The following is a 14,122-nucleotide window of genomic DNA, read 5'->3' on the forward strand; positions in this document are numbered from 1 at the left end:
TACATTTTATTGACGATATTTTAGTGTTTAGTAAAAGCATTACTGAGCATCGTGAACACTTAAGAATAGTGTTCAGTACTTTGAGGAAAACCAGTCTTTATGTAAATAAGAAGAAAACTATACTGGGTATGGTTAGGCTTGAATATTTAGGATTCATAATTACTCCAGAGGGGGTAGAAATGGATCCAAAGAAAGTGGCTGCGATACTAACTTGGCCAATCCCTCAGAGTCTGACCGCTTTGCGATCATTCTTGGGACCTGTCCAGTTTTATAGAAAGCATATCAAAGCATATTCCGAAATAGTATCGCGATTGACTGATCTGACCTCCGATAAAGTACCTTTTATATGGGGACAGAATCAACAAGAAAGTTTTAATACCATAAAACAAGCTGTGGTCACAGGACCGGTGTTAAAAATAGTTGATCCCCAGAAACCGTTGTTCTTGGAAACCGATGCAAGTGGCATTGCGGTAGGAGTAGTTCTCCTTCAAGAGGGAAGGCCAGTAGCCTTTGAAACCAAGAAGCTTTCTCCCTCTCAAAGGAATTGGCCAACTCATGAATTGGAGTTGTATGCTGTTATCCATGCTTTGAAAACATGGAGGCATTATTTGTATGGTTCAGAGTTTTATGTGGATGTGGATCATGATACTCTGAAACATTTTTGTAAACAACCTGACTTGAGGGGCCGCCAAGCTAGGTGGGCAGAGCTCATGCAAGAGTTTAATTTGACAATTCGGTACCGAAGAGAGAAGGATAATAAGGTTGCTGATGCATTGTCCCGCATTATGCACAATATGAGTTTTACAGTATTAGAGAGTGCTCTAATGACCGAGATTAGAGAAACTCAAAAGGTGGACGAGTTTGTCCAGAGCTTATGGCCTAAAGCTCATGTCTTTAGACCCGGGGAAGAAAAGGATGACCTGGCATCCAGAAAAGGCCAAACATATGCAAGATATACCATAAGGGATGGTATGCTGAAAAGAAATGGCAAGGTTGTAGTACCTAGTTAGAATGATCTCAGGCAGAGAGTCATTCGACAGTGCCATGATAGCCCATGTGCGGAACATCCAGGAGTCGAGAAGACATATGATCTCGTGAAACGAGACTTCTTTTGGCCAAAGATGAAAAAGCATATTCATGAATATGTGACACGTTGTTTTTCGTGTCAGGTAAGTAAGGCCGAACGGCTAAAGCCACTCGGACTTTTACAGCCCTTGGAGATACCACTAAGTAAGTGGGAGAGCATTTCCATGGACTTTATTGTAGGGCTGCCTACGACACAAGGAGGGTATGATTCTATCCTTGTGGAGGTTGATCGTCCAACCAAGATGGCTCACTTTATTCCGGCTAGAGAGTCTGTTAGTGCCCCGCAAGTGGCAGATTTGTTTATTAGACATATATTTCGTCTGCATGGATTGCCTAGATCCATAGTGTCAGACAGAGATGTCAGATATACCGGTCATTTTTGGACAGCGGCATTTGAGACACTAAGGAGTGAGTTGGGAATGAGTAGTGGGGATCATCCTAAAACGGATGGTCAGACGAAGAGAGTCAACCAGACTTTAGAGGATATGCTGAGGGCATATGTGTCATTGAGGCAACATACATGGGACAAGTGGTTGCCATTGTTTGCCTACAATGATAGAAAACATTCCTCTATAGGGTTCAGTCCGTTTGAGCTAAACTATGGTTATAGATCAGCGAATCCAACTATAGTTGGAGTACCTCAGAAAGTGCCTAGTGCCGCGAACTTTGTGGTTCAGATGTGGGAGATGCTAGCACTTGCGAGAGCTAATATCCGCCAGGCTATGGATAGAGCCAAGGCGTATGCGGATGAAAACCGGTCTATAAGAGTATTTAAGGAAGGAGAAAAAGTTTCTCTCAGAGTTCCTTCGCACTCGAGATTGTTAACTTCAAGAGAGTGTGCTAAGTTATCACCTCGATACTGTGGGCCGTGGTTAATTCTAAAGAGAATAGGCAAGATAGCCTATAAATTAGAATTACCACAGGGGTGTAAGGTGCACCCAGTGTTTCATGTTTCGCGCTTAAAGAAATTTTTACATTCAGGTGACTCACTAATCGAAGGTGTGGTTTTGTTTCTGGAGATAGAGGATAATGCAAGGCGCAAACCAACAAGAATCCTGGACCGAGGACCAATGCAAATACGAAATCGGAAGATACCCACGGTGTTGGTTGCATGGCATGGTCTGCCTCTATCAGAAGCTACCTGGGAATCCGTGTACCAGTTGCGGAGAGTGTTCCCAGACTTTATCATCGAGGACGTTGATGTCTGAAGAGGGAAGGATTGTTACGCTCTAGCCGAGGTAGCATGACCTCGGAAGAATCAGTCGACATTTCCCTTAAAGGATCTATGTTTGTAATATATCTGTTTGCGCTTGATGTAAATGATCAAGAGGGAATTAATGTCAAGGTCCTAGGTGAGGGTTGATAGCACCAGACTAGGTGGATCTAAGGCTAAGGGCCTAATGCAAGAATGTGCCTAGGGGCAATTGGAATTAAAGTATCCTAAGAGAGGGGTGAAAAGATGCATTAGGAAAGGCCCTATGATGATGACATGTGGTGTCTAGATCCATCTAGGGAGATGGGGCTTGTTGGAGTTAGTGAGAGAAAGGAGAATGAGCTTTTACGTGATTTTGTTGATTTCAACTTCTCTGTCAGCTCTCACGCTCTAACAGGAATTGGCTAGGAGGATACTCGTGGTGCTACTCCCGTAATATTGCACTAGAAAATAGAGAAAGTATGTAAGACGCCAGGTGTTAAAAATTATAACCTTGATCTTGCTAAGGTTGACTCTCAGGTCTCTCTCACTGCAAAACACCTCTAGGACCTCCAGGTGTCTCTGTAGGCCTGCCGTGTTGAAGAGGATATGAGGAGTATCTCATCTGCGTACAACAATATCGGTATCATGGAGTCAGCAAGCAAGGAGCCTCCCTCCTAGGTGGTTGATGAAAGTCGTGATCTCATCAATGTAGAGCCCGAAGAGTGTGTGTGAGAGAGAATTTATTATTATGGATGAAAAAATACCAAATCTTGAAATTCGAGAATTACTAGAAAATGAAGAAACGGGGGAAACGAAAAGGAACGCGAATGGGAGACCTAGACAAAAAAAAAGGAAAAAGGGGCAGGGGGAGGGGGTTTACAATAGACTACATCACAGAAAATTTGAAATTAGAAAATGGCTAGTAAGTGTAGCTAAGTAGATGCAATATATATCTAACATACATCAAGACTGCATAATCACTTCAAAGACAATCCATCTACTCACCAAGCTGTGGCCTCTGCATGGAGGAAGCTCTTGAGATGAGTTTACTTTTGACAAACCCTGATTAATCGAGGGACCACATCCAAGTCCTGACCAAACGAGCTTGCCTAGATGTAATTGCTGGCAATAAATTCAATTAAAAAGAAATCAACCAGTCGATATTGAAATGTCAACAACATTAAAGATGTAATTTAAAGCATGTTATTCCAAGGTTAACAACAATCTCTCTCTCTCTCTCTCTCTCTCTCTCTCTCTCTCTAGCCTCTCAGCCCCTCCACCCCTAGCCTCTCAGCCCCTCCGCCTCCCTAGCCCCTCCCCCTCCCTCAGCCCTCTCTCTACTGTCACACCAGCCCCCCCGCAACCCCCTTGCTATCGCGCCAACCCCCCCTGCTGTCGCATCTTCTCTGCTGCCCATCACCTCCTGTCCACCATCCTCTGCTGCCCGTCACCTCCTCTACTGTCGCTGCTGCCGCGCCTGCTGTTCATGTGGGCCGGACTCTAGGCCTACCACAGGCCTCTAGGCTTGGCCATACAACAGCTGAGCTGATCCCTTAGGCCACGAGCAGCTGCGCCAGCTGTCCCAGCAGTGGCAAGCAGATGCACCTGCTGCTCAGCTGCCCTCAAGCCTGCTGCTAGCCTTAGGCTAGTACTGGGTATCCCCGCAGTCCATTGGCCCCACTCGAGGCTCCAACAGGCCCTCATGGCCTAGCTCCACAGCTCCGCATCAGCTACAGGCAACCTGCAACACACCAAGATCAAGAAGGCCCGCAATCAAGGGGAAAAGGGAAGGGATCCAGTGCAAGAATGTAAGATCAATATTTCTCCACAAGGGTTTTTTCTTCAAATCTATTTTGCACTATGCCTACACGAGGGTGTGTGGAGGACATTTGGGGAAAACAAGCCTTAAAATCTGCTCTGACAGCCCTCTCGAATGGGACAGCCCACAAAGGTACCACTGAAGTGCTCACATGCCTCAACAAAATATGTCTCCAGCTAATTGAAAAAATAGACAGCCTAGAGGCCACAAATGTGGCCTTATTGGCTGAAAAATCCCATGTTGACAAGACCCTTGCTGAGTTTAAAAAACAGGGAGGATAAATACAAGAAGAATGGAGGGAAAAAAAGGCCAAGAAAGAGGACTGGGAACAAGAAAAAACAGAATGGATTAATGAGAAGGTAAAGCTCCAAGACAAGATGCATTCACTGGGTGTTGAACTACAGCAAATGAAGGATATGCAAATGCCTTCAGAGGGGAGTTGTAAAGCCATGGAAATACTCAGGACAGAGAATGCAGCTCTCAAAAAAGAGATGGCGGCCATGCAGGCCACGATGATTGGGAAACATGCTGAGATCACACAACAACTCAATAAAGGGAAAGAAGAAATGCTTGAATGGACAGCAGTGGTTAAAAAGGGATCAGTTGCACCCAAGAAGGAGTTTATCTCTGAGACTCTAGAGGAAGAGAAAAGGAGATCCAGCAAGGTCTTGAATGTGCTTGTAAGGGGCTTGATGGTGGGAGATACCCCAATGGCAGATGCCCAAGTTTTGTTCACTAAAATGGGGGTTAATCTCACATGCGAGACAGCCTGGAGAGTAGCTAAAGCTGAAACACCAATGAGACCCTTGGTACTGAAATTCTGGAATGCCATGGATAGGTCCACCATTATGCGCATGAGAGCAGCATTGAAAGGGACCAGGATATATTGGGATGATGATCTAACCCTCCTATAGCAGGAGCACAGAAGGGAGGGAATGGTACGGGTAATGGCAGCAAGGGAGGCAGGAAAATGGGCTGTATATAGAGATGGTAAAGTCATTATCCGCGAGAGACCAGCCAGGGAAGAGAAGGAAGATGGGGAGTTATGACGGTGTCGGACCAATGGGATGAATGCACATAATGAACTCAAGATGGCAGTGTGGAACTATAATGGCACACTCTGGTTTGACCCAGGAGGATTCTCGGAGACATACACTGGGAGAGACATGATCTTTTACACTGAGACACATGAGAGTCCAGAGAGAGAACTGCCCACTGTGGCAAGATATACATGGGAGTCAGCCCACCGGAAGGAAATGAGGGGAGACAGTGGAGTGCGTGGCTCCGGAGGAGTGGCCATCCTCTTCAAATCACATTTGAGACCCCTCATTTCAGTGGTTCGAAGAGAGGAACACGTGCGACATATGTGGGTCCGTGTCCAGATACCTGATGCCCGACCAATCTCCATGGCAGTGTGCTACTTTCCCCCAGATACATCACCTTATGCACACGCAGTCACTACGAAGGGACACAGCCCATATGAGACGATACATGATGATCTCATTGAGTTCTCCAGACTAGGAAACAACCTCCTTCTTGGTAACTTCAATGCACGCACAGGTGACAAGCAAGTGGGCCTACTTGACTTTACATCAGACTCTCTCATAGTACCAGAACTAGACACTGTAGAGCTTGGGATAGTGAGACACTCAGCAGATGCATCACACGTGATGGGATATGGCCGGCATCTACTTGACCTGGGGGCTATCCATGACCTAATCATATATAATGGCCTACAGAGATGGCCATTATCTGGTGGCTTCGCTTGTTTCCCCCATGGCGGAGGTACTAGTACAGTAGACTACATACTCGGTCCCCTATCCTTCACCTCACGGGTACACGACTTCGTCGTGCCCCCTCCCCCGCTAGGTGCTGACCACTCATACCTATCCTTTAGTATCTCCACCACTACGCCAGTCACATGGAGAGCCCCCCCCACTCCCACTTGTGTACAAGTCCACTTTGACTGGGCCCTTGACCCCGTTAGACAGCTCAACAGATGCAGATACGTGAGCTCTTTGTGTCACACCAGAGAGCTATCACGGAGCCTGGATACATGGAGCCAGATCATGTTCTTGGAGCATTAGCCCTGAGCGCTGACATGCCCCACTCATGTTACACACTATTTGGCTTTTCTGGCCTGACTTGATATGTTGTACTACATTAGTATTTCAGTTTATGTGTTTTCTAGTACTCGAGGGTCTTAGCAAGCCCTTCGCTCCAACCCACTGAGGCTTGTATGAGTTTACTTTGTTTCTGCACTTTTGTCCCATAGGCCCGCAAGGCCTCCCGCGGACGTTAATACATCTCTCTCTCTCTCTCTCTCTCTCTCTCTTTCTCTCTTATTGAAGATGAATTTTAAAGCATCTTATTGACAAAGGAGAGGATACAGGTGGAGACAGTGCATGACGGTGCCCAAGCCATGGGGTGAGGAGACAACATGAATTGAGGATAGTAGCATGGAATTGTAATGGCACCCTATGGTCAGAGCCAAGAGGCTTCTTGGAGACCTACACTGATAGAGAAATTATATCCTACACTAAAAGAGGATTACCCACAGTCACAGGATATACCTAGGAGTTAGCCTTTAGACAGGAGACGAGGAGGGAACAGTGGGATACAAGGTTTTGGAGGGGCAGCATTTCTCTTTAGATCGCATCTGAGGCCACTTATAGCTGTGATACAGAAGGAGGAGCACGCACAACGCATGTGGGTACGATTGTCACGAGGACGTGAAAAGTGATGTAAAGTATCTTTGTAACTCAACCTACGCTTAACCCAAGGTTAACCATGGTTAAGTGTTGTAATGGTTTGGCCGTGACACTTCCTAGAAGTTCCTAAGGGCAAAGTCTAGGTGCACCACTAGGTCCTAGGGGCAAGGCAAAGGCTTTAAAAGAGGGGTCTAAAAGTTTGTCCTTGGTATGGGGGTTACTTTAATGAAGGGGCAAATGGCGAGGAGGAGATGCTATTTGTCATGCATGTGTATGCATGCCCTTCCCCCACCTTCCATCTCTCTCCCCTCACTCTCCCAGAGGTGTTGGACGTTTTCAGTCGTTCTTGTGCAGTTTTTGAGCTGTTTCAAGCCTGTTTTCAGCCGTTTTAGGCTGTTTTAACTCTGTTTTGATTGTTCCAAAACGAGTACGCACTTCTAGGATGTTACGCTCGAGTCGAGGTAACATGACCTTGGAAGGGTCAGTCGGCATTTTCCTTTAAAGGATCAATGTTTGTATTATATTTGTTTGGGCTTCATGTAAATGATCAAAAAGGAATCAAGGTCAAGGTCCTTGGTGAGGGTGACATGGCACTAGACTAGGTGGATCTAAGGCTAAGGGACCTAAATGCATGAAATGTGCCAAGGGGCAAATGATTTTAATGATATCCCAAGAGAGGGGTAAATGATGCACTAAGGAGGGACCCTAAAATGAAGACATGTGGCATACTAGATCCATCTAGGGAATTTTGGGGCTTGGTGGAAATAAAGTAAGAAAAAGCTTCAACGTAACGATTTGAATGAAGAGAGAGCTTACGACCAGTGAGATCGGCTAGGAGGTGATTTAACGTGCCTGCGTCCGTGATTCGGCGAAAAGCTAGAAGAAAACAAGTTGGTATCTAATATTTGGTATCAAAGCGCAGATTTGGGATCTTGTCGAGTTGACAGGCTAACGTTGGATTGAGGAAGGATTTGGCAACGGACAATATGGAACTGGGATTTTGTCTTACGAGATCAGAGAAAAAAAACTAAGCTGGTAGATTGTTTGCGTCGTCTGGTTCAGGCCATCGGGCAGTTCGTTAGTTTGGGTGGACGTTGAACATCAGGGTGGCGCACGCGCTGGTCACGACTTGTTGACTGTTGAGCGGACGAACCTGAAGACAATGATCGGTAATATCACTGGATCATATAGAGCGGATTGGGTTGGATCAAGGGTTCATCGTAAGGCCTTGCGTATCGCCTTTGCAGATTTGGTGGTAACAAGAAAATTGTCTTGGATATCAATTGCCACCGTAACCAACCGCAACGTCAGAGTACCCGTGAGACTAATTCCGAGAAATATAGAGACGACCGTGCGTTTGCAGAGGTTAGATGTTTGTGAACGTCATCGCAGTTGCAGGACAGCAGGTTTGCGAATAGTCGCATCGGTTTGTTTTCTTCACCATCAGATTGAATAACCTGGGGCGCCTTTAATTGTGTTTACCCCGGAACAATTTTGGAGCGTCCAGAGTAGACACGCACAGAAAATTGGTGAAGGAGAGCCCAGGAGCGAGGCAACTGTGGAACGATTTGATTGACAGAGGACACGTCGTTTAAGGTCGTTGGACCTTGAAAAAAAAAAAAGCCACATCAGCTATGCAAGACAGATTATAAATGCAAAGTGGGAGTGACAAAACTGAGACTAGTTAATCTATCCATGCAGCATGAATGACCAGGAAGTTTTCTATGCCTTATATGTTTTGTTGTGATATATGCTAGTTTATTGGTCTCCATGTTTAAGTTATTTCGGATTGCAGGAGTTTCCCTAGTACAGGGAAAAGTGGGTTTGGTTACAGTGTGATATATGCTTGGTTAGCTGTAAATTTGGGAGTTGGACTTTCGAATTGTCAATACAGTTTCAAGCGGTGTTTTATCTTTTTTTTTAAAAAAAAACACCCATCGACCTAAATGGAAGTAGAAGAAGAAGCTTCTAGGATGGATCCCGTAGAGTTGGGAGTTCGGCCGACCTGCAGGTGTCGCGCCCAATAGGTCATACACTATCTGGCAGAATTGCAATGTAAGAGGATGCCTTGCAACAGATTTTAGCGCAACAGTTACAAGCAAATGTAGGGCAATCTGAGCTCAGGAAAATAGTGCATCCACTACTTGGGAGGGGTTTAAAAAGGAATTTAGAAAACACTTCTTACCTCCTGACGAAGCATCCCCAGCTTGGGATCAGTATCGAAACCTTCGTCAGAGAAATTTATCAGTGGCGGAATACACTGATAAGTTCAGAGAAAGTGTAAAGAAGGTTGATGAACCCCTACCTCAATCAATCCAAGTAAAAGATTTTATATTTGGATTGAATGATCGAATCAAGATGGAAGTTCGGGCTAAGTATGCGAACATGCTAGATGAAGCAATTGCCATAGCCCTGAACTATGAGGATGCAAAAGGGAACAGACCAAGTGGGTTTGTGCAAGTTGGGACTCAATATGGGTACCCGAAGAAAACTGGGTTTAAGAAGAAGTGGATTAGCAAAGGGAGTGTCTTACAGCCTAGTGGTCAAGCCAAGCAGGAGAAACCAGTTGAGACTCCTAAATCAAGTACCACCATTGGAATGAAAAGAAAAGTAATGCCAATGGCAGCCTGGGCTTGATCGAAGTCTTCTTTGAACCCAGAGCAAAGAGAAAAAGCAAGGAGAGAAGGCTTGTCTTTTGGTTGCCTTCAACCTCATCAGTGGAAAGATTGTCCACGAAACAAGGATCGTCGGATGGCTGAGATGATGGTCTCAAACTGCGACGTGGAAATGGAGGGAAGTCCCAGAGCAGAACAAATGCAGATTCAGCTAGCGGGATCTTCTCAAAGGTCAGTATCTTTTTTGTTGTGTGTGTCTATTGCTAAGTTAGTAACTAGTGCACCTGATAATATCCTGTCAAAGCCCGCAACAACGGGGTATACAGCCTTTAATGATACGGAGTTAATTAAGATGAAAGGGCAAGTATCTAATCATGATGTCATTGTGTTGTTTGACTCAGCGTCAACGCACAATGTAATTAACTCCAAGCTTGTAAAGAGGCTGAAACTAAAGACTAGCCCATCTGACTATGCATATACAGTCAAAATGGCAGATGGAAGTTCAACTGAAGTATGGGACCAAAGGGTTACCTAGTTGGAGCTTCGAATTCAGCACTATGCTGAGAAGCTTGATTTTGAAATGACTAAGCTTGCTTATGCAGACATAGCCCTGGGTAAGGCTTGGCATTCTAGGAAGAATCCAGCCATAGATTGAAAAAAGCACATTTATCAATTCAAGATGAATGATGTGCTATATGTCTTACGAGGTGAAAAGGATATACCTCAAGGACCGTTGGTTTCCGTAATGGAAATTCGAAAAGCTCAAGAACAATTTTTGTTTCTTTGTACAGCATCGGTAGAGCCGATTGATGATTTTTCGGCTAGCACTGATGTTGCTCAAAATGGAGAGATGGCCAAGCTGGCTGATCAAATAGCAGAGGAGTTCTAGGGATGAGCTACCTTATCGGTTACCTCCAGAGCGGAATCTTCAGCATAAGATTGAACTAATCCTGGGGGCAGAACCTGTAAATAGACCTCCCTATAGGTTGAGTTTTACTGAAGAGGCGGAGGTGCGAAGACAACTGGAAGAATACCTCAAGTTGGGACAGATTCAACCAAGTTTCTCACCTTTTGCTTCGCCAGTGATATTAAAGAAGAAGAAAGATGATACTTTTTGCCTCTGTATAGATTACAGGGCATTAAATAATATCACTATTAAGCATAGGTATCCGATGGCTCGGATCGATGATTTGCTAGATACATTACATGGGGCCATAATTTTCAGTAAGATAGATCTTAAATGTGGCTACCATCAGATCCATATTAGAGCCGAGGATGTGCATAAAACTGCTTTTAGAAGGTTTGAACATTATAAGTTTTTAATAATGCCCTTTGGACTTACCAATGCTCCAGCTACATTCGTCATGCTTATGAACGATTTACTATGTCCATATATCGGAAAGTTTGTATTACACTTTATTGACGATATTCTGGTATTCAGTAAAAGTATTACTAAGCATCATGAACACTTAAGAATAGTGTTCAGTACTTTGAGGAAAGCCAGTCTTTATATAAATAAAAAGAAAACTATACTGTGTATGGTAAGACTTGAATATTTAGGATTCATAATTACTCCTGAGGGGGTAGAAATGGATCCAAAGAAAGTGGCTGCGATACTGACTTGGTTAATCCCTCAGAGTTTGACCGCTTTGCGATCATTCTTGGGATTTGTCCAATTTTATCTAAGGCATATCAAAGGATATTCCGAAATAGTATCGCCATTGACTGATCTGACCTCAGATAAAGTACCTTTTATATGGGGATAGAATCAATAGGAAAGTTTTAACACCATAAAACAAGTTGTGGTCTTAGGACCGGTGTTAAAAATAGTTGAGCCCTAGAAACCGTTTTTCCTTGAAACCGATGTTGCGGTAGGAGCAGTTCTCCTCCAAGAGGGAAGGCCAGTAGCCTTTGAAAGCAAGAAGCTTTCTCCCTCTCAACGAAATTGGCCAACTCATGAATTAGAGTTGTATGATGTTGTCCATGCTCTGAAAACATGAAGACATTATTTGTATGAGTCAGAGTTTTATGTTGATGTTGATCACGATACTCTGAAACATTCTTGTAAACACCCTGACTTGAGAGGCTGCCAAGCTAGGTGGGCAGAACTCATGCAGGAGTTTAACTTCACAATTTGGTACCAAAGAGGGAAGGATAATAAAGTTGCTGATGCGTTGTCACGCATTATGCATAATTTGAGTTTCACGGTATTAGAGAGTGCTCTAATGACCGAGATTAGAGAAACTCAAAAGGTGGACGAGTTCGTCCAGAGCCTTTAGCCTAAGGCTCATGTGTTCAAACCCGGGGAGAAGGATGACCTGGCATCCAGAAAAGGCCAAACTTATGCAAGATATGCCATAAGGGATGGTATGTTGAAAAGAAATGGCAAGGTAGTAGTATCTAATATGAATGATCTCAGGCAGAGAGTCATTCAACAATGCCATGATAGCCCATATGCGGGTCATCCAGGAGTCGAGAAGACATATGATCTCGTGAAGCGAGATTTCTTTTGGCCAAAGATGAAAAAGCATATTCATGAATATGTGACACATTGTTTTTCGTGTCAGGTAAGTAAGGCAGAGCGGGTGAAGCCACCCGGACTTTTACAGCCCTTGGAGATACCACTGGGTAGGTGGGAGAGCATTTCCATGGACTTTATTCTAGGTCTACCTCCAACCCAAGGTGGATATGATTCTATCCTTGTGGTGGTTGATCGTCTTACCAAGATGGCTCACTTCATTCCAACTAGAGAGTCTGTTAGTACCCCGCAAGTGGCGGATTTGTTTATTAGATATTTCGTTTGCATGGATTACCCAAATCCATAGTATCAGACAGGGATGTCAAATTTACCGGTCATTTTTAGACTGCGGTGTTTGAGACATTAAGAACTGAGTTGGGAATGAGTAGTGGCGATCATCCACGGATGGTCAGACAGAAAGAATCGACCAAATTTTAGAGGATATGCTTAGAGCATGTGTGTCATTGAGGCAATATACATGGGACAAGTGCTTGCCATTGTTAGAATTTGCCTACAATGATAGAAAACATTCCTCTACAGGGTTCACTCCTTTTGAGCTGAACTATGGTTATAGACCAGCGAATCCAACTATAGTTGGAGTACCTCAGAAAGTGCCTAGTGCCGCGAACTTTGTGGTTCAGATGCGGGAGATGCTAGCACTTGCGAGAGCTAACATTCGCCAAGCTATGGATAGAGCTAAGGCGTATGCGGATGAAAACCGATCCGTTAGAGAATTTAAGAAAGGAGAAAAAGTTTTTCTAAGAGTTCCTTCGCACTCTAAGTCTTTGACTGCAGGAGAGTATGCTAAGTTATCACCTCGATATTGTGGGCCATGGTTAATTCTAAAAAAGATAGGCAAGATAGCCTATAAATTAGAATTGCCACAGGGTTGTAAGGTGCACCCAGTGTTTCATGTTTCTCGTTTAAAGAAATTTTTGCATACAGGTGACTCACTAATCTAGGATGTTGTTTTGTTTCAGAAGATAGAGGATAATGCCAGACGCAAACCAACAAAAATCCTGGACCCAGGAACAATGCAAGTACGCAATCGGAAGATACCCACGATGTTGGTTGCATGGCATGGTCTACCTCTATCAGAAGCTATCTGGGAATCCGTATACCAATTACGGAGAGTATTCCCAGACTTTATCATCGAGGACGCTGTTGCCTGAAGAGGGAAGGAATGTTACGCTCAAGTTGAGGTAACATGACCTTCGAAGGATCAGTCGGCATTTTCCTTTAAAGGATCAATGTTTGTATTATATTTGTTTGGGCTTCATGTAAATGATCAAAAAGGAATCAAGGTCAAGGTCCTTGGTGAGGGTGACATGGCACTAGACTAGGTGGATCTAAGGCTAAGGGACCTAAATGCATGAAATGTGCCAAGGGGCAAATGATTTTAATGATATCCCAAGAGAGGGGTAAATGATGCATTAAGGAGGGACCCTAAAATGAAGACATGTGGCATACTAGATCCATCTAGGGAATTTTGGGGCTTGGTGGAAATAAAGTAAGAAAAAGCTTCAACGTAGCGATTTGAATGAAGAGAGAGCTTACGACCACTGAGATCGGCTGGGAGGTGATTTAACGTGCCGGCGCTCGTGATTCGATGAAAAGCTAGAAGAAAACAAGTTGGTATCTAATATAGGAAGTGCCAAAAGTCATTTCTAAACTTTCTGAAAATTTTCGTACGGACGTCCGTACAGACGTGTTCAGCTACCTCCAGCAAGTGCCCGGGGTTGTCTTTTGCTGTGCTCGACCTTTGTGCACATGTTTTTGGCTACGTGGTGGCTTCTGGAGCTGTTTTGGACCAGTGCAGGCTGCAGGAGGAACTTTCCCTGCTGCTTTTGGCACCTTCTCTTAGGAGGACTTGGGCACAGATCCTGGGGCAATTATTTTGGGGCAGATCTGTGAACCATCTTTCCTCTACAGCTCTTTCTTGTTCACCCTCTGCTCTCCACCTTCATTTCTCTCTTCTCCTGATTGCTGGAAGACACCTGCACCCTGCGGGAGCCTGGACAGAGGATAGGTGCGAGGAAGGAGCTCGCCCCATGTCTCTCATGGAGTTTGATGCTGTCACACTTCCCCAGGTGGACGTCCAAATGTGTACTGCGTTCATTCAGTCTTATGACTTTGCAACAGACACATTTGGATTCCTGAATTCCCATCACATGTTCA

At 44.5% G+C, this 14,122-nt stretch overlaps 1 protein-coding gene across 1 annotated transcript in view; it reads right to left on the bottom strand.

Annotated features, from left to right (window-relative positions):
• The window catches only part of LOC147901456 (Galactose oxidase/kelch repeat superfamily protein), a 230,931-nt gene that overhangs the window by 176,941 nt on the left and 39,868 nt on the right, over positions 1-14,122 (bottom strand). Inside the window, exon 4 of the mRNA XM_087374795.1 lies at positions 3,287-3,403. Coding sequence (XP_087230921.1) covers positions 3,287-3,403 — 117 coding nt within the window. The remainder of the gene's footprint in view (positions 1-3,286; positions 3,404-14,122) is intronic.

Source organism: Dipteris shenzhenensis, chromosome 5, assembly GCF_047967505.1.
Source record: "Dipteris shenzhenensis isolate YYH24624 ecotype China chromosome 5, Dip_SZ_1.0, whole genome shotgun sequence".
NCBI classification, from domain to species: Eukaryota; Viridiplantae; Streptophyta; class Polypodiopsida; order Gleicheniales; family Dipteridaceae; genus Dipteris; species Dipteris shenzhenensis.